Source organism: Giraffa tippelskirchi, chromosome 10, assembly GCF_054371585.1.
Source record: "Giraffa tippelskirchi isolate mGirTip1 chromosome 10, T2T-mGirTip1v1.2.pri, whole genome shotgun sequence".
NCBI classification, from domain to species: Eukaryota; Metazoa; Chordata; class Mammalia; order Artiodactyla; family Giraffidae; genus Giraffa; species Giraffa tippelskirchi.
Window position 1 is genome coordinate 93,815,423 of NC_137284.1, and position 21,567 is coordinate 93,836,989.

Genomic DNA, 21,567 nt, shown 5'->3' on the forward strand with positions numbered 1-21,567 from the left:
GAACAACAGACTGGTTCCAAATAGGAAAAGGAGTCCGTCAAGGCTGTATGTTGTCACCCTGCTTATTTAACTTATATGCAGAGTACATCATGAGAAACGCTAGGCTGGAAGAAACACAAGCTGGAATCAAGATTGCAGGGAGAAATATCAATAACCTCAGATATGCAGATGACACCACCCTTATGGTAGAATGTGAAGAAGAACTAAAGAGCCTCTTGATGAAGGTGAAGGAGGAGAGTGAAAAAGTTGGCTTAAAGCTCAACATTCAGAAAACTAAGATCATGGCATCTGGTCCCATCACTTCATGGGAAATAGATGGGGAAACAGTGGAAACAGTGTCAGACTTTATTTTTTTGGGCTCCAAAATCACTGCAGATGGTGATTGCAGCTATGAAATTAAAAGACGCTTACTTCTTGGAAGGAAGGTTATGACCAACCTAGATAGCATATTTAAAAGCAGAGACATTACTTTGCCAACAAAAGTCTGTCTAGTCAAGGCTATGGTTTTTCCAGTGGTCATGTATGGATGTGAGAGTTGGACGGTGAAGAAAGCTGAGTGCCAAAGAATTGATGCTTTTGAACTGTGGTGTTGGAGAAGACTCTTGAGAGTCCCTTGGACAGCAAGGAGATCCAACAAGTCCATCCTAAAGGAGATCAGTCCTGGGTGTTCATTGGAAGGACTGATGTTGAGGCTGAAACTCCAATACTTTGGCCACCTCATGAGAAGAGTTGACTCATTGGAGAAGACCCTAATGCTGGGTAGGATTGGGGGCAGGAGGAGAAGGGGACGACAAAGGATGAGGTGGTTGGATGGCATCACTGACTCGATGGACATGGGTTTGGGTAGACTCCGGGAGTTGGTGATGGACAGGGTGGCCTGGCGTGCTGCAATTCATGGGGTCTCAAGGAGTCTGACACGACTGAGCGACTGAACTGAACTGAAAGCTCAATAGTAACTTTTCTTAAAGGTTACTGACAAAATCTGATAAATTCAACCTGAAAGCAAAGTGTTTATACCACTGACATGAATTAAACACCATAAAGAGATCCCCTTTTGAAGCCCTATTGATGACAGTAGTTAGGCTGGGGGCCACTTGGAGTGTAATGCACTATTCTTCTATGAAAATAGGGGATGGGGACATCTCCAGATTATCCACTCACTGGCACAATCCAGACCTTAGACACTGAAACAGACCAAGACAATAGAAAAATTTTTCATATTAAAAAAGCTTGGAGGCCAAAAAAAGAAAAATATCCACAAGATGGTCTTAGTCTGAATGAACCAACCAAAATATGGTATGTTTTAAAGCATTGATGGTATATAGTGAAAAAGGATCCATTTCACCTTGACACTAAGGATATCCTCATTCAAGAGGTACAAGTGTTGCAAACTTAGATTAGAAATTCTAAGATTTGAATGTTATTTACACAGTCATAAGAACAGAAACCATTTATCGGTTTTCAACTTTTTTTTTTTTAATAAATTTATTTATTTTAGTTGGGGGCTAATTACTTTACAATATTGTAATAGTTTTTGCCATACATTGACATGAATCAGCCATGGGTTTACATGTGTTCCCCTTCCTGGACCCCCCACCCACCTCCCTCCCCATCCCATCCTTCTGGGTCATCCCATTGCCCTGGCCCTGGGCCCTTGTCTCATGCATCGAACATGGAATGGTGTTCTGTTTCACATATGATAATATACATGTTTCAATGCTATTCTCCCAGAACGTCCCACCCTCACCTTCTCCCTCAGAGTCCATAAAATTGTTCTATGCATCTGTGTCTCTTATTCTGTCTCGCATATAGGGTTATCGTTACCATCTTTCAAATTCCATATATATGCATCAACTTTTAAAATTAAACTCTGCACAATTAAAAAAAAAAGACTTGATTGCAGGGAAGAATAAAATGCTAACAACAATGAAAGAGTACAAAGCTGATACTAGGTGGAGGAGAAATAAAAAATGCACAAAGGATAAGGGTGACACCTTACAATGTAGGAAGTAAAAAATGATAGAACAAGTAAGAGACTTAAGTATCTAGTTTAAAATTACATAACGTGATGGTTAATTTTATGTTTTAACTTGGCTAGGCCACAGAGGGCCCAGATATTTGGTTAAACATTATTTCTGGCGCATCTGTGGTGATGTTTCTGGATAAGAGTAACATTTGAATAAGTAGACAGAGTAAAGCAGACTGCCCTCGGAAATGTCAGTGTTGCTGTTCAGTCACTCAGTCATATCTGACTCCTTGTGACCCCATGGACTGCAGCAAACCAAGCCTCCATGGCCTTCATTATCTCCTGGAGTTTGCTCAAACTCATGTCCATTGAGTCAATGATGCCATCCAACCATTTCATCCTCTGCTGCCCCCTTCTCCTGCACTCAATCTTTCCCAGAATCAGGGTCTTTTCCAACGAGTCAGTTCTTTGCATCAGGTGGCCAATGTATTGAAGCTTTAACTTCAGCATCAGTCCTTCCTGTGAATATTCAGGGTTGATTTCCTTTAGGATTGACTGGTTTGATCTTGCCATCCCAGAGATTCTCAAGAGTCTTCTGCAGAACGGCTTTTTGAAAGCATCAGTTCCTTGGTGTTCAGCCTTCTTTATGGTCCAGCGCTCACAACCATACATGACTACTGGAAAAACCATAGCTTTGACTAGATGGACTTTTGTCAGCAAAGTGATGTCTCTGCTTTTTAATATTGCTGTCTAGGTTTGTTACAGCTTTTCTTCCAAGGAGCAAGCATCTTTTAATTTCATGACTGCAGTCACTGTCCACAGTGATTTTGGAGCCCAAGAAAATAAAATCTGTCACTGTTTCCATTTTTTTCCCATCTATTTGCCATGAGGTGATGGGATTGGATGCCATGATCTTCATTTTTTAAATGCTGAGTTTTAAGCCAGATTTTTCACTCTTCTCTTTTACCTTCGGGAGGCTCTTTAGTTCCTCTTTGCTTTCTGCCATTGGGTGGTGTCGTCTGCATATCTGAGGTTATTGATATTTCTCCCAGCAATCTTGATTCCAGCTTGGGATTCATCCAGCCTGGAATTTCACATGATGTACTCTGCATATAAGTTAAATAAGCAGGGTGACAAAATACAGCCTTGACGTACTCCTTTCCCAGTTTACTCCTTTCCCAGTTTTGAACCAGCCAATTGTTCCATGTCTGGTCCTAACTGTTGCTTCTTGACCTGCACACAGGTTTCTCAGGAGGCAGGTAAGGTGGTCTGGTATTCCTATCTCTTTAAGAATTTTCCACAGTTTGTTGTGATCCACACAGTCAAAGGCTTTAGCATAGCTAATGAAACAGAAATAGATGTTTTTCTGGAATTCCCTTTTTCTATGATCCAACAGATGTTGGCAAATTGATCTCTGGTTCCTCTGCCTTTTCTAAATCCAGGTTATACATCTGGAACTTCTCAGTCCTTGGACTGTTGGAGCCTAGCTTGAAAGATTTTGAGCATTACCTTGCTAGCATGTGAAATGAGTGCAATTGTGAGGTAGTTTGAGCATTCTTTGGCATTTCCCTCCTTTTGGATTGGAATGAAAACTGACCTTTTCCAGTCCTCTGGCCACTGTTGAGTATTCCAAATTTGCTTCTGTATTGAGTGCAGCACTTTAAGAGCATCATCTTTTAGGATTTAAAATAGCTCAGTGGGCCTCATCTAATCTGTTAAAGAGTTCAGTAGAGTAAAAACTGAGTAAGAAAGAATTCACTGTCTCTGCCTGACTTTCTTCAAAATATTGGTCTTCTCCTACCTACAGACTTAAACTTGAAATGGAAATTATACTATCAGCTCTCCTGCTTTTTGGGCCTTCAGATTTAGACTAGAACTATACATTTGGATTCCTGGGTCTGGACTTCTCAGCCTCCATAATTGTGTGAGCTAATTCATATTCATACTGCTTATTTGTAGAACCCTGACTAATATACATTTGAACTTCATCCATTATGCCTTTGTGCCCTCAGATCCAGTTTCTGCATTTCTCCTACAAACTATGCTTCCTAGGTTCTTTGCCAACTGGCTTCCAGTGTAGTTTGTCAAACAGTGGTTTGACTGCAGAAAGGAAGGGAGGAATAAACCCAGAATCTAGCTCCTTTCTGGGCAGCCCCTCCTCCTGTGATCCCAGTTCCTACTAGGCACAATTCTTTATTTCTCTAGCCCTGGGGTAGAAACACTTTCTGGTGATACTAATTCATGGTCACCATCATTTTTTTGTCTCTGGGATCTCCCATCACCTAGTAACTGTTTAAATACCTATAATGAATCACTTTCTGGTTGGACTCTGACTAAAACAGTAATAAAGATAGGAATTCAGTAATATAAGTATACCTGGAGGAGAGGGGAGAGAAGAAAGGTGGTATAAGTGGACTATATCTCATCTTCATACAGGAAGTCAGGAAATGGTGCACAACTTGATAAATCAATAAACAGCACTACAGTACATTATCTAGAATCATGAAGATAACAAACAAAAGAATAAAAACCTGAAAGGGTTCTAAGTGTAGCCTCAAACTGTGGAGTCAGTAAAAGGGCCATGTTGCCAAGGACTCAGGGGAGAGAGATGAATAAAAGGAACATAGGGGGTTTTATGACAGTGAAACTATGGCAGGGTGAATACATGGCATTATATATTTGTAAAACTCATAAAACTTTATAAAACTAAACACAAACCCTAAGATAAACTGTGGATTTTAGTTAACAACAGTATCATCATTGGCTTATCAACTGTAACAAATGCACTACACTAATGCAAGATATTAATAATAGGGGAAAATGTGTGCGTGTATGTGTGTGTCTGTGTGTGTGTGTGGTGGCAGGGATAGAGAGGTACGTGGAAACTCTTTGTACTTTTCAGTCAATTTTTCCGAACCTAAATCTGTTTTTTTAAAATAAACTCCATCAGTGAAAAAAAAGAAGAGAGGCGAGATAGGATGAGAGGAGGAAGCTATCTAAAAGACATGAAGGAAACTTAAACGTTAATACATATTTCTAAGTGAAAGAAGGCAATCTGACAAAACTACATACTTTATGATTCTAATTACATGACATTTTGAAAAAGGCAAAACTATAAACAGAAAAAAGCAGTGGTTGCCAAGATTCAGGGGGAGAGAGGAAGTAATGAATAGCTAGAGCACAGAGGCATTTTAGGGCAGTGAAACTATTCTATATGATACTATAACAGTGGATACCTGACATTATGCGTTTGTCAAAACTTATGAAATTGTACAAAAGAAAAAGTGAACCCTAGTGTTAGTTAATAATAATGTGTCAGTAATGGGCTACCATGTCCTAGCCCAAGCAATCAGATAAGAAAAAGAAGTAGAAGGAATCCAAATTGGAAAGAAGTAAAACTGTCACTGTTTGCAGATGACATAATATTAAACATAGAAAATCCTAAAGACAGCAGCAGGAAACTAATAGAGCTCATCAATGGATTTGGCAAAGTTGCAGGATACAAAATTAATATACAGAAATGTGTTGCATTTCTATATACTAACAACAAACTATCAGAAAAAGAAATTAAGAAAATAATTTCATTTATAATCACATCAAAAAGAATAAAATACCTAGGAATAAATCTAGTTATGGAGGCAAAACACCTGTACTCAGAAAACTGTAAGACATTGGTTAAAGAAACTGAAGATGTACAGATAGAAGGATCTACTGTATTCATGGATTGGAAAAATAATATTGTTAAAATGACCATACTACCCAAAGTAATCTAAAGATTCAATAAAATCCAATCAAAATATTCATACCAATGGCATATTTCACAGTTTATATGGAAACACAAAAGACTCTGGATGATCAAACTAATCTCGAGAAAGAAGAACAAAGCTGGAGGTATCATGCTTCCTGATTGTGAACTGTACTACAAAGCTACAGTAATCAAACAATATGGTACTGGCAAAAAAACAAAACAAAGCAGATACACGGCTCTATGGAACAAAATAAAGAGTGCATAAATGAACCCACGCTTAAATGGGCAATTAGTCTATGACAAAGGAGTCAAAAAATACAATGAGGGAAAGGCAGCTTCTTTAATAAATGCTGTTGGAAAAACTATACATTTACATAAAAAAGAGTCAAACTAGGCTATTTCTCACACCATATACAAAAATTAATTCAAATGGTTTAAAGACTTAAATGCAAGGCCTGAAGCCATAAAATTTATGGAAGAAAACACAGGTAGTATGCTCTTTGACATCAGTCTTAGTAATATTTTTTGCATATGTCTCCTAAGGCAAGGGCAACAAAAGCAAAATAACAAATGAGACTACATCAAACTAAAAAGATTTTTCACAGTGAATAACTATCAACAAAAGAAGAAGGCTGCTTACTGAATGGGAGAAGATATTTGCAAATGATATATAATGAGGAATCAATATATCAAATATACAAAGAGTTCATGCAACTCAACATTAAAAAAATAATTAAAAATAGGCAGAGAAAATACACATTTTCCCAAAAACACACAGATAGCCAACAGGCACATGAAATGATGCTCAATATGACACATCATCAAAGAAAAGTAAACCAAAACCACAATGAACTATCACCTTTTAATTGTCAGAATGACTATTATCAAAAAAGATAACAAAGAACAAGTGTTGGTGATGACGTGGAGGAAAAGGAATCCTGGTGTACTGTTGCTGGCAATATAATGGTGCAGCTGCTATGGAAAACAATATAGATACTCCTCAGAAAATTAAAACCAGAATTACTACATGATGCAGCAATTCTACTCTTGAGCATTAATCCAAAGAAAACAAAAACACTAACTAGAAAAGATATATGCATCCCCATGTTCATTGTTACATTATTTACAATAGTCAAGTTATGGCAGTAGCCTAAGTATCCATCAATAGATGATTGCATAAAGTAGGATGTGGTGTATATACAAAGGAATATTAGTCAGCTATAAAAAAAGAATCTTTCCTTTTGTGGCAACATACTCTAGAGGATATTATGCTAAGTGAAGTGAGTTAAAAAGGAAGACAAAAACAATTTTCCTTATCTGTGAAATCTAAAAAGTAAAACAAATAAACCAACATAACAAAGCAGAAAGAGATTTATAGATACAGAGAACAAGTGGCTGCCATAGGGTGGGAGGTGAGGGAAGGGGAGAAAAAGGTAAGGAAGTTTAAGATATACAAATTTCCAGTTGTAAAACAAATGAGTCACAGGTAAGAAGTGTAGAGTGTGGCAAATAGAGTCAATAATTATATAATATGTTTGTACGGTGAAAGATGGCAATTAGATTTATCGTGGTGATCATTTTGAAATGTATAGAAATACTAAATCACTGTTGTGTAATAGGAACTAGCATAGTATGTGTCAGTTCAGTTCAGTTCAGTCGCTCAGTCGTGTTCGACTCCTTGCGACCCCATGAATCGCAGCATGCCATGCCTCCCTGTCCATCACCAACTCCCGGAGTCTACCCAAACCCATGTCCATCGAGTCAGTGATGCCATCCAACCATCTCATCCTCCGTCGTCCCCTTCTCCTCCTGCCCCCAATCCTTCCCAGCATTAAGGTCTTTTCCAATGAGTCAACTCTTCGCATGAGGTGGCCAAAGTGTTGGAGTTTCAGCTTCAACATCAGTCCTTCCAATGAACACCCAGGACTGATTTCCTTTAGGATGGACTTGTTGGATCTCCTTGCAGTCCAAGGGACTCTCAAGAGTCTTCTCCAACACCACAGTTCAAAAGCATCAATTCTTCGGCACTCAGCTTTCTTCACCGTCCAACTCTCACATCCATACACGACTACTGGAAAAACCATAGTCTTGACTAGATGGACCTTTGTTGGCAAAGTAATGTCTCTGCTTTTAAATATGCTATCTAGGTTGGTCATAACTTTCCTTCCAAGGAGTAAGCGTCTTTTAATTTCATGGCTGCAATCACCATCAGCAGTGATTTTGGAGCCCAAAAAAATAAAGTCTGACACTGTTTCCACTGTTTCCCCATCTATCTGCCATGAAGTGATGAGACCAGATGCCATGATCTTAGTTTTCTGAACGTTGAGCTTTAAGCCAACTTTTTCACTCTCCTCTTTCACTTTCATCAAGAAGCTCTTTAGCTCTTCTTCGTTTTCTGCCATAAGGGTGGTGTCATCTGCATATCTGAGGTTATTGATATTTCTCCCTGCAATCTTGATTCCAGCTTGTGTTTCTTCCAGCGCAGTGTTTCTCATGATGTACTCTGCATAGAAGTTAAATTAGCAGAGTGACAATATACAGCCTTGTCATACTCCTTTTCCTATTTGGAACCAGTCTGTTGTTCCATGTCCAGTTCTAACTGTTGCTTCCTGACCTGCATACAGGTTTCTCAAGAGACAGGTCAGATGGTCTGGTATTCCCATTTCTTGAAGAATTTTCCATAGTTTATTGTGATCCACACAGTCAAAGGCTTTGGCATAGTCAATAAAGCAGAAATAGATGTTTTTCTGGAACTCTCTTGCTTTTTCGATGATCCAGCGGATGTTGGCAATTTGATGTCTGGTTCCTCTGCCTTTTCTAAAACCAGCTTGAACATCTGGAAGTTCACGATTCACGTATTGCTGAAGCCTGGCCTGGAAAATTTTGAGTATTACTTTACTAGTGTATAGGTATATTATATTGCAAAAATAAACAAACTGATAGAAAAAATAGATCAGATTTGCGGTTACAGGAGGTAGGCTGAGGGAAGCCAGAATTGGATAAAGGCAGTCAAAAGCTACAAACTTCTAATTGTAAGTTACTAGGGATGTAATGTACACTGTGATAAGTATAATTAACACTGCTGTATATTATATATCAAAGTTATTGAGAGAGTAAATTTTAGAGTTATCATCACAAGGAAAAATAGTGTTTTCTATTCTTTTAATTTTGTTTCCCTATAAGATGATGCATAAACTTATGAAGTTTACTAAGCTTACTGTGATAATCATTTCATGATGTATGTAAGTCAAATAATTCTGCTGTACACCTTAAACTTATACAGTGTGACAGTGAAAGTCACTCAGTCATGTCTGACTTTTTGTGACTTCATGGACTATATGGTCCATGGAATTCTCTAGGCCAGAATACTGGAGTGGGTAGCCTTTCCCTTTTCCAGGGGATCTTGCCAACCCAGGGATCGAACCCAGGTCTCCTGAATTGCGGGCATATTCTTTACCAGCTGAGCCACGAGAGAAGTCCAAGAATACTGGAGTGGGTAGCCTATCCCTTCTCCAGCAGATCTTCCCAACCCAGGAATCGAACTGGGGTCTCCTGCATTGCAGGTGGATTCTTTATCAACTGAGCTATCAGAGAAACCCCCTAAACTTATACAGTGCTGTAGGTGAATTACATCTCAATAAAACTAGAAGAAAAATTTTAATTAAAAAAAGGGTCCTCCATCAATTATAACAAATATATTCCTATTAAGGCAAGATATTAACAACTGTAGAAACTGAGAGTGGCACAAAATTCTGTACTTTCTGTGGAATTTGCCTATAAACCTAAAACTGCCCTAAAAAAATAGCCAATTCTACAAAACCTTGACTTAAAAAAAAAAAAAAAAGTCTAGGAAAGGTGGGGCCTTATAATTGTTAGCCCTCATGTGCTTTTTAAGGTTTTTTTTTTTTTTTTAATTCTGTACACATCACTTGGATTAAAATGTTTTTACTTTTTTAAAACATATGTTTACCCACCAGGATGGCTACAATGAAAAAGACTAAAGATACCAAAGTGTTGGCAAGGATGTGAAGTATCTAGGACATTCACATACTACTATGAAAGTTTGTGTAAATTGGTATAACCACTTAAGAATACTTTGGCCACCTGATGTGAAGAGCTGATTCATTTGAAAAGACCCTAATGCTGGGAAAGACTGAAGGCGGGAGGAGAAGGGGACGACAGAGAATGAGATCTTGGATGGCATCACTGACTCAATGGACATGAGTTTAAGCAGGCTCCAGGAGATGGTGAAGGACAGGAAGGCCTGGCGTGCTGCAGTCCATGGGGTCTCAAGGAGTTGGACACGACTGAGTGATGAACAACAACTTTAGAAAACTGGCAGCCTCTGCCAAAGCTGATTATTTGCACAGCGTGTGACCCAGCAAATTCACTCCTAGGGCATCCATGTATACTCAGTCACTAAACTGTATCCAACTCTTTGCAACCCCAAGGACTGTAGCCACCAAGCTCCTCTGTTCGTGGGATTTCCTAAGCAAGAATACTGAAGTGGGTTGCTATTTCCTCCTCCAGGGGATCTTCCCAACCCAGGGATCGAAACTGCGTCTCCTGCATCCCCTGTATTGGCAGACAGATTCTTTTCCACTGAGTCACCTGGGAAGCTTCACTCCAAGAAAAATATTAAAAAAAAAAAAAAAATTCACCAAAGGCCATGTTCTCTTACATGCACTGAAGCTTTATTCATAATTGCCCTAAATTGAAATCCACCTAAATGCCCATCAAGAGTTGTAAAACCTTTGTAGAATATTCCCAGTGTAATTCTACACACCAACAAGAATAAATAATTAAGAACTACATGCAATAATATGAAAGAATCTCACAAATAATTTTCAGTGAAAGAAGCTAGGCAGATGACACATAATTCCATGTATATAAAGTCCAAAAACAGGTAAAGTTATCTATGCTGTAAGAAGTCAAAATAAAGATTCTCTTGGAGGGGAGATGGTGAGTGATTAAAAGGGGCATAGGGGAATCCTCTGAGGGTACTGGCTAGATTTTGTTCTTTCAATATGAGTGCTAGTCCCCCCAGTATACTGAATTTATGAAACTGTATCAAGCTGAGCTCATACTTTTTATACATCCGCTTTTTAGTATGTGTATCATGCTTCAATAATTTATTTTAATCTGAGAGTTTTGAACCCTAAGCCACACTCTTTTTTTCTAAATTCTTGCCACTAAACATTTAAACAAATAATATGTACTTTAAAAATCCTGGCAGATATATATATATATATGTATATATACATACACACACACACACACACACACACACACACACACACAGACATATATATATATACATACATATAACAGTTATTTTCTGTACTTGTAAGAATCTCAGTATTACATTTCTATGAATACTTTCAGAAGCAGAAGTCCACTTTTGAGTCCAAAAGAATATTTATTCAAATTTGCTGGGTCAGCCATTGTGTTTGCTGTTGTTACTATCATTACCCTCCAGTTGGTTTCTGGATATATTTGTCATGTTTCAGATCATGGTTTAGCACGACATTTACCAAGAAAAGTGAGTACGGACAGTGAGAAGTCCTTGCTCTTTTATCAAATCAGCAGTCAGGTTCTGTTTTGAGCTTCTTACTACTAGGTAACTTCCACCTAACACAATTCTTTGTGTCAGCTTCAGATACTGAAGCCTCAGCTTTCTCACCAAGTTAAAATAAGCTCTGTTATTCTTTGTGCTAAGAGGAATTAGGTCTACCCTTGTGGCTCAGTCAGTAAAGAATCCGCCTGCAGTACAAGAGACCTGGGTTTGATCCCTGGGTTGGGAGATCCCTGGGACAAGGAAATGGCAACCCAGTCCAGTATTCTTGCCTGGGAAACCCTATGAACATGGGAGCCTGGTGGGCTACGTCCATGGGGTCGCAAAAGGTCAGATTGGACTTAGTGACTAAATAACAACAAGAAAAAGAATTATAACTAAACTACAGGCTGTAGACCCCAAATCTGCAAATGAGTGAGTCAGTGCTTCAAACATGAAGATTTTTACTTTCAGTAATAATTTTTTGCAGTTCAAACATATCATACTCATTTGTTTCCTTGAACAACCGAACTATAAACTTCACAGCAGTTTATTCTAATTTAGTTTTGTACATGCAAAGTAACATGGTTCTTAAGCAACCCTTCCTGAACTTATGCCAAGGGAAAACTTAGAGCGGAAATTTGGCAAATTCTAAGATCAACAATGTTAACCTATTACTTTTATAAATTCTCAGATAGTTTAAAACATGTAACAGTGCATTTGAATTATCTTTCAGAGATACCATGATGATTAAAGAAGATCCCCCAAATTTTAAGAGAGACTAAGAAAACTTCAACAGTAAAAACTGTTTTGTATTGGGTTGGCCAAAAAGCTCATTCAGGGTTTTCCACATCTTACGAAAAATCCCTGAACCAATTTTTTGGTCAACTCAACAAGTCATCTTAATCCAAACTCTTGCTTTATAGTTTGTCAGTAGGCTAAAGATATTTCGAGATTCTTCTGTCTTCAGTTTAATTCACCCACAAATTACCATCTCAATCTGTCTTTTAGCTTTCCTAGACCACACTCTACTCTTGGGGTGCTAAATTCCCAGGGGATTAATCACTCTCAGCATTTATATTCTCAGCACAGGTTATCTCCAATTAATAGCATTTATTAAGAATTTCCTATGTGCCCACCACTAATATCCCCTATCTTTTTTTTTTAACTAACCACATATACTTAAGGAAGCTAAAGCATGGATAGTTTACATAACTTATCTCAAGTTCTAATTATGAGTGATGAAACCATAATTCCACTCCAGGCTCTGGGATTCAGTTTACTACACTGTGTTGCTTCTAATTATTGACAGAACTTCAGGCCACACAGTAGTACTATGAATCTTGCCTTTGGTAATACTCCACTCCTACCTTCTAGACTAATGAAAATTTTGGCTTTACTCATTCTGTGGAACAGCATTTACTGCTGCTACTCACAAGGAGGCACTTGGACATTCTTTTCTACCATGAAACAATGTGAGCTTTAACTTTTTATCACCACCACAGGAAGATTTGGGGCCAGGGTTCAAAACTGAATTTTGATGCATCTTTAAAGTCTTTTTTTTTTGCTGGCAAATTTTGGTAATAATGAGATTGGCCATGAAATACTATTCTGGAGATTCACTAGATCACTTAAGAGGTGATGTCAAAAAGAACCTCAAGACAGCACAAAACACAGATCTCAAGACTGGTAGGAGTCCCAGGTTCATCAAAAAAAGTCAAAATTGATCCCAAGATGCTTTCCAACTTACATACAAACATAAAATCCCATTTCAAAAACTTTCAACATCATTAGAAAAATCAGTCACTGTGTATTCTCTAAAATTTATTTACAATTAATAAGTTAAAAAGCAGAGTACAACCAGATTGTAAATCTTAATCATATGCACATCAAACTGTCCAAGGAAACAATTTAGTTCCATTAACAAACAATTGTCTTCTAAAGTACTTAAGACATAACAGGCTATCAAAATATATTTGAAACACACCAATAAAGTAAATATTATGTATATACGTCCACTAAAAACCACCAATTTAAAGAATGCTGTGGCAACCCTTAAAACAAAAGGCTTTGAGTTCAGAATTGCTGTTTTTTTGCATTCAAATAATTTTAATGTTTCTTTATTGAAGGATTTTATAGTACTATCACTTGCATGGAGCAAATCAATTGGTGTCAGCCATCAGCATAGTTATACAAGTCCCACAGGGTACTCAAACTTAGACAAAATAAATACACACCACAACAGCGACACTTTGCACTATCAACAACGGAGCTTGCCCTCAACAGTCATGACATTACTGGTTTCAGGAAGGAAAATTAAGTTGCTGGTTGACAGGGAGGATAAAGATGACATCAGGAAGATTCAAAGGTTAGCTGAGGTGACAGTCACCACATTTAGGCACTCAAGAGTTAAAAATGAAATAAAAGCATAGCGAGGTGATCAACTTCCTCCTAGCTTCTCCCTCTACTTGTGCCATATGAGATATAAGATAATCTTATAAGAGAATGGTCGTGAGATTTCTTTTAAAAAACTATATACAAGCAAAACTACAGACTTAGAGGACAGAAAATGGATGCCTCATCCTAAAGGCCACCTTGCCAAGTTTCTTTTCACATTCTGCCCAATGTACCCACAAAATACTTTCACTTTCCTATTAATATACTAGCCAACTATATTAGTTCTTTCTTCACATTTTAGGAGTTGTAACATAGGCTTTGCTAAAGAACACTTGGCAAAAATAAAGACTTTTTTGACATCTATTTCACAAACTAGAAATGGTATGATTTTTAAAGACCAGATAAATAACATATTGAATTCAAGATGGGCAATCAGATCCAAACTGAAATCAGAAAGCCCAGATAATCCAAAGAAGCATTTATGCTAGTTCAAGTGCACTAAAGTAACAAGGCATGAGGGAAAAAAGTTAAGAATTTCAGTTAAAAAAAAATGCATGGTGTCAATGGTTGTTTCTGTTTTGTGCTGAGCAGTTATCTTCCCAGCTAAGTTTAATTTCAAAACCCTCTGGGAAACTATCTGGATAAGCTGTATGTTGAAATTACATTCTAATATGGCCATTGAATTTATTTTTTAATTATTATAAAACTATATACAATAGTAAGTGGTACCAATACATAGTTTTTTCTTAGGGGCTAGTTAACTAAAAAAAAATGAACAGTTGGGGAGTGGAAGAAGGGAGAAAACCCTATGTATCTGAAATACAACTGCCAAAGGAAGCTAATAACCAAAAGAATATATATAAGCTTCCTATCACAGAGATCAAATGTAACACTCTCCATCATCTAAGTAATGATTCATTTTTATTTACCCATGTGACAGTGTTTGTTACAACGCATTATTATTGAGTAGTGAATAAAAGAATATGAGGCATACTGGGAAACTGGCATCAAGTCATGTATATATAATATATATATATTTTTTTCTTTTTTACAAAACAAGAACACTGAAATTAAAGTCACAAAACTCCTACTTATGTACTATTAAACTTGAAAAATTCAATTCAGAAAGCTATGCCATTTGAAATCTAAGAACACAAGAGTCGAAATTGCAACTCTTACTATTCTCCTAAAAAGCTGCCAAGCAGAGAGAAATCTTAATATTGAGGACTTCCTATGTTAAGTTCCAGCCAGTGTAAGTAGTTTCATGGCAGAATACTTATATTTGAAAAACTGTGGTACAAAAACACCACTTGACCCTTTAGATATTGCAGTAAAATCTGGCTGTGGCACCACTGGCTAAAAACCATTAAGTCTTGCTGCCACCAATGACCAAAGGCACTTGGATAATCAAGAATTCCACTCTGGGCCATACGGTATAAATGCTATTATAAAAGTGTATAAGAAGGGTCAATACTCAGTGTTACTCGCCTGTTCGATTCCTGTGGTCTTCAGCTGTCAACAAAGACAGGTAACTGCAAACATAATTATGAATGGAATTAAGATAAAAAAGGATACTCGTGGAGGAAAAAAGACAGATGTCACAATGTCTATAAAGGTGATGGGTATTAGTCGGGGCACTTTCTGCTATGCAACACAAAGTAGAGAAAGATCTATTTTGCCCAAAGTAACTTCAACAAGTTATTTGTACCAACAAACGCCCCCACCCCTCTAAAGAGCTAATAGTTCTGAGAACTCTAATGGGTATTCTGTTTACCATTTTAATCACCAGGTTTACACACATTCATTTCTCCTATGTGGCTCCCAATTTAAAATAGGTTACCTTTGAACTTCTGGATTTGTATTAGACCAGTACAAAAAGGCCAAACCATTTCCAATAGGATTCCATCCATCTCTTTAACCAACACCAGTTCTTTGTAACTCATTTTTCTTTATCACAAGCCATGTGGTTTCAACGTACTTTAATTTTTATTTAATCAAAAAGAATTTAACAAATCGACTTTTCCTAAACAGAACTTTATATGAGTTTCTACCATTTTCTTTAGGAGCTCAGTAAATATAAACATTAAATCTCAATATAAAATCTTTAGAAACACCTCAAAAACGTTGAAGTAGTTGTACTTTGCATCTCTTTGTTTATAATCACTGAGCCCATGGCATTCAAATCATACAAATCCTTGCACTCTTAACATTAAGTCATAAGCTTGAAAAATATCCTTGGTCAAAGCTTTGGAATCCGGTTAAAATTAGGAAACGAGTGGGATTCAGAATACCCTGAGCACAAACGGGTGCAACAGCACAAAACAGGTTCGATCTATCGTCCAGACAGGTTCGATCTTTCGTCTAGAAAGAGCGGTGGCAGTTGAAAAGAAAAAAAAGGGGGTAGGGGGTGGGAATGAGGCCGGGATAGAGGAGCGGGGTGAAAACCAAGTAGATTCTGGCTTTATTACACAAGCATGAAACCAAATTCCTTTGGAAAAAAGAACGACTTCTTCGGAGGACTTCCAGACCAGTGAGGTAGAGTCCAAAGGGAGAAAACGGATCTGCCCCTTCAGTCCTGGAGACGTCTCAGTCCGGGGTACGGAAGCAAAGGGCCCTCCCCCGCGGGTCCCGCGGTCTCCTCCTCTGCTGCCCGGCACTGGGAGGGGGTGGAGGGCGCACCTGCCCCGGAGTTCCAGACGGCGGTGCCGCGGGCCCGGGAACACCATCCGGTGACTTCTTCGCCCGTAAAGTGCATGAAGGGACGGGGTCCTGGCCGGATCTGTAAACACTCGACTGACACTTGTCCATCCCTCCGTGAGGGAGCTCCGTCCCCGGCTGGGAGGGTGACGCGGGTTGCGCGTCACGCCCGGGGCACCGGGAAGCGGCGGAGCCTCACCACGGGTTCCAGGTTCACTCGCAGGACTTGGCGCGCTCTACGCCGTGCCGCCGCCAGGCTGCGCTCGCCCCACACGTCGCCGCCGACGCGGATGGTGGGGAAGGTGGTCAGCGTCGGGGTGGCCGCCCTCCAGATCTCCTCCAGGGTGCGGCCCCCGAAGCAGGGCTCCGGCGCCGCGGGCTTGACGGGGCAGCTCTCCTCAGGGACCGGCGGCGCGGGCGGCGGCAGCTTCCTCCGGCGGGCGGCTGGCGCCCGGGCTCCGCGGCGCCTCCTCCTGGCCGCCACGCTCGGGGCCGGCCTGCGCGTCGGGCCGCGGGCGGCGGGGCCCCCCGGGGGGTCGGGTACGAGGGCCCGGCAAGAAGAGTAGCCGTAGACGTCCTTGCTGCGCAGGATGTGCGGGGAGAACTGGTGCTTGAGGCTGCAGAGAAAGCTCCAGAGCTCCGCGTCCGAGCTCATGAACTCCGTGCTGCGGGGCATGAACAGCTTGAAGGCGTCGCCCAGTGCCTTGGTGCTGTCGGCCAGCGACAGTTGCGACCGCGAGTACACCACCTTCTCCTCCTGCGCCTCCAGACCGGCCCCTCCTCCCGCCCTAAAGCTGCCGCCCCGGGCGGCCGCGGCCGGGGCCGCCGGGGGCCGGCGCCGCCGCCTCTTCACGCTGCGCCGCATCGGAGGCCGCTCGGGGCCGCCTGCGCTCGCCGGGTCCCGCCGCCGCCGTCCCCGCCCGTGTTCGGCTCCGCGGCGGCGGCCGCTGCTGGCACCTCTCGCCCGGCGCGTCTCTCTCTACTTTTCTCGCCTCTGCCGCCGCTGCCCCTCCCCCTCCGAGGGCGGAGGACGCGGGTGAAGATCCTGCCGCCCGGTACAAGATGGCGGCCGGCGCCCACCCCTGGGCTTTGTCATTGGACGGCGCCTCGCCCCCCTGGTTTCTCTTTCTTCTCCTCTCTTGCCTCCTTTCGCCCTCTGCCTTTCTTTAAATGTGCCCGCCTTTGGCCCCTCCTACTGCAGCCCCGACTCCACCCATTGGGTGCTCTCAGAAGAGGGCGGGGACTAATGGGGGAGAGGCCAGTTCCTGGAAGATGGTGCTGGGGTGGGTGATGGTGGCTCTTGAACACGAGTCAACAGTTGGGTGGGTATATGGGGAGGGTACCTTGTCTAGAGTAAGGGGTGGACATCAGCTCCACTTTGGGGGGAGTCACTCTACTCTCGGAATGAGTGGATGTGCATTTATGGATTGAGCTGGGAGGTCTACCAGTCTGAACAACAAAGGGAGACCTACCCAAAGGCTGTAGTTTGTGTCACAGAAGGGGTGTAAGTCTAGAGGGAATGGGCCTTCCACAATTCTCTTCTGAACCTTCAGAGGCCTCTTTTGCATCTTCATCCAACTCTTCCCCACTTTGACCCCAATCCATGTCAAGCAACACTAGTAATCCGGAATCATTCAGATAATACGGATGCTGTCAGTGGCATAGTCTCCTTCTAGACAATGGAACCATCTTCACATTTAAGAGATGCTCTGCTTATCAGGAAAGTAAAGCCTGTTATACCCATAGAACTTTGCTCAAGTTGATCAACGATCAATTATGACAAAGCCATTCTCCTTACAGAAAATATAATTTTTAAAATGTACAGTTGGTTTTAAATGAGTGCACTTCACCTTTCATTTAGTTTTAGTATGTCCCTTTGCAGCACCATCTCTAGCACTAAGAAAAGGTACAATTTCACAATCAAAAGGTTTCTGTTGAAAAGAACAGGTTGTTAAGACCCCATCACCTTTTGTATTAGAGAGGAGGGGATTGAATGTTTATAGAGTAATGCACAGTCTTATGTCAACTTTTCTATCCTCAATACTTAGTTCAGCACCTGTCAGACAGTGGGCACTCTATTTCTGTTGAGTGAACCAATAAAAAACATAATTATATGAGAAACATATATTCAAATTGCTAAGAACAGGACAATTTCACATTTTACATTTCAGGTTTCTCTTAACTCCATTAAAGTTTTAAGGTTAAAAAAAATACCTCCTAATACTTAGAACTGTGAGGTAGACGTGCAAATTTTACCGCTGAGTGAGCACTTTATTTTGCAGTAGAAAACTGATAGAGCAGAGTTTTGTGATTCACTCATAGCTGCCATTGGTTCCCTTGAATATTTGAGCTAAAAGACACCTAGTTCAATCTCCTGATTTCATGGATGAGGAAATTTGGATCCACAGAGGTTGGGTAATAAGGCTTCTTGATTGTAGGACTAGGACTATAGTTTAGGTCTTTGGATTCCTAATCTTAGTGATCTTTATATTTCACTGGAGATTTTACAAATTGTGCTGCTTAGACTCAAAGAGGTTCAATAGAAAATGCTTTATGTAAGAGTGGAGTGACCAAGGAACAGAGCTGTTCACCTGATTCCACTTCCGGCTCCTCCCAGAATTGAGCAGTTTTTAATCTGTCCTATATTGGATTTACAGATTATATTTTCTTAGAACCAGAGTTTGTTTAACTTCAATAAAAAATAAAACAAAAATATTTTGAAAGTTGCTTCTCTACCAGAGCATCCTGTCCATGCACTGGCTTTATGCAAAAACCAAGCTTCCTACCAGGGACCAGTTCTCAACCTACCCAAATCATGGTAACTTTCTGAAGAGAAAATCAGTTTCCTAGAAAAGCATACCCTGATCTCAGAACAAGATTATGGAGCCAGTTATCAGCTTCCTAAGTCCTTATAAAAAAAATGATATTACAACTCTTTACATCACAATTAGTTCTGTTGGTAATTTTGGGAACACATACTAATGTGAAATTTGTATAACTTCCAATGGAATGCCCCTGCAAGACAGACATAGAAAATCTCAGAGTAAGCCAGCAGAATGGTAAAGGGACTTCATAGTGAAAGAAAAATAAGGATTTATGTACTCCTGGCTTCTCATCTTGATATTTCTTCCCTTTCATGTTAATCCTGTTTTAGGTACTTAGGGTTCTTAAGTATGGAAAGGCTTAGGGTCTTTTGCCACACAAATATACCAGACATCTATACAAACTTACAGAATTGATTTCGATTGAAAGGATAAATCTTATAAGACTATTCTCATACTAAGGAAACATAGGTCTCAACAAATTGCAGAGCATTCAAAAGTTCATTTTATACTACATACTCATTTAATTTACTTAAACTAATATCTTTATGAAATATTTTTAGGAATTAACATGTCAAATGCCTTAATTATTGTATAATTTTAAATTTGGCATTGTTTAATTTCTCTGTTCTGTTTTCTCTGTTTCTTATTTTTACATTTCTTCTTGCCTCCACCTTTTGATTAGCTTAAATAGTCCTACAGATGGTACTTATCCATTCTCCAGAAGTGAGTAAAATTTACACATAATTTTTTCTTTTAGTTCCTGAGACTCTCCTAAGACACTGCAAAGTTTTTGGAAAGTTAAAATTAAATTTATTTAATTTTATTGCAAATTAAAATCTTGTTCTTGAGGAAACTGTTTAAAATGTCTAGTTTATTCCTTTACCTCTCAAGGAGAATGATGCTTCCTTCCTAAATCTGATAGTGGTGAACAGTAAAAACAAACAGAACAAAAAATTAGCTTTACGTGTATATTTTCTGAATTTATGTAGTTTAAAAATGAAACCAAAAAGAATAAAGTGATTAGAGAAATTAAAAATAACATAAATCTCTTAGCTATCCAGAACTTGTGCTATAAGATTCCACTTCTATAAAATAATTTGCTTCTTGCAAAGTGGCCAAAAAATTAAAAAGTATCTGTAAATGGTTGGGAGCATTCACTCTGGAATCAAATAGACTTGGAATCAAACAGATCTTTATAACAAAATATCCTTAGATATTTTTAAAAATCTTTCTGAGCCTATTTCTTCATTTATAAAATGGGTGTAATCTCTACTTCAATAGATTATTTTGAGGATTGAATGAGCAAACATGAGTAAAACTTGTAGTAGAGTGTCTGGATCACGGTAGGTATCTGATAAATAATAGTTATCATTATTTGTCTTGTCTAATTATGAGGATTTTGTTTGGTTTAGCCTACATATTTCAAATCCTATATTACAGTGGGAGTCTATAGATATTTTTAAGTAATAGATTGATGAGGGGAAAATAAAAATGTTACAGCAAGAAGGAAATTGAGAGACCATCTAATGGGTCCAACACTCTTCATTCAGATGAGACTATTGAGATGACAAGAGAGCTGCCAAAGTTTACACAGCCAAAGGGTGGAATATTCTGAACTAGAACCTAGGTCTCTAACTGTTAATCCAAAGTTGTTTCTAACAACTCTGGTATTTAATCCAAGGAGATAGCATTAATTTGTAGTTCAAATGAAATTACATGAACATGATTCATCAATTTCAGCCTTTTCATTAAAATAATTATGAAGTAATGTAGATTTTTCTATAAAAGTTACCTTAAACCTCTGATATGCTCCTGTGTGTGTATGTGTGTGTTACTCGCTCAGTCGTGTCCAACTCTCTGTGACCCCATGGACTGTATGTAGCCTGCCAGTCTCCTCTGTCCATGGGATTCTCCAGGCAAGAATACTGGAGTGGGTTGCCATTCTTTTCTCCAGAGGATCTTTCCAACCCAGGGTTCGAGTTGGAACCCTGGTCTCCTGCATTGCAGGCAGATTCTTTACCATTTGCTACAGGGAAGTCAAACTGTTTAATTTAAAATACACAAAATACACATACAAATTGAGAGGCCAGGACTTCCACTTCCAAGAAAATAAAATGCATGTACTTTCCCTATTCCTCCTGCTACTTTCAGTTTAAAACCCTGGGCATTATGTATAAAAGGAACATAAGAAGACTGAAGAATAGAGATGAGAAAGTCAGGCTAAGGATTTCAGAACCCAAAGCACAACACATTAGTGAGTTCCTTGGGTTTTCTTTTTTCTCTTTTCTGCACACACGTCAGACTGGGTGCTGGAGAAGTCAGCAACCAAGAAACACCAACAGACATAAAAGTGCCAACAAGATTATGTTCTCTCTAACTT

General features: G+C 39.5%; 1 protein-coding gene across 1 annotated transcript; it reads right to left on the reverse strand.

The window, feature by feature from the left end:
- Positions 1–13,071: 13,071 nt before the first annotated feature.
- Positions 13,072–20,587, reverse strand: CCDC71L (coiled-coil domain containing 71 like). The gene has a single exon (XM_081531744.1). It carries the CDS (start codon positions 17,225–17,227, stop codon positions 16,526–16,528), a length of 702 nt encoding a protein of 233 aa, XP_081387870.1. The 5' UTR covers positions 17,228–20,587; the 3' UTR covers positions 13,072–16,525.
- Positions 20,588–21,567: the final 980 nt, after the last annotated feature.

Bases quoted from the DNA above. Each gene is read 5' to 3' on its own strand.
- CCDC71L (XM_081531744.1), bottom strand. From the start codon at position 17,227: ATGCGGCGCAGCGTGAAGAGGCGGCGGCGCCGGCCCCCGGCGGCCCCG.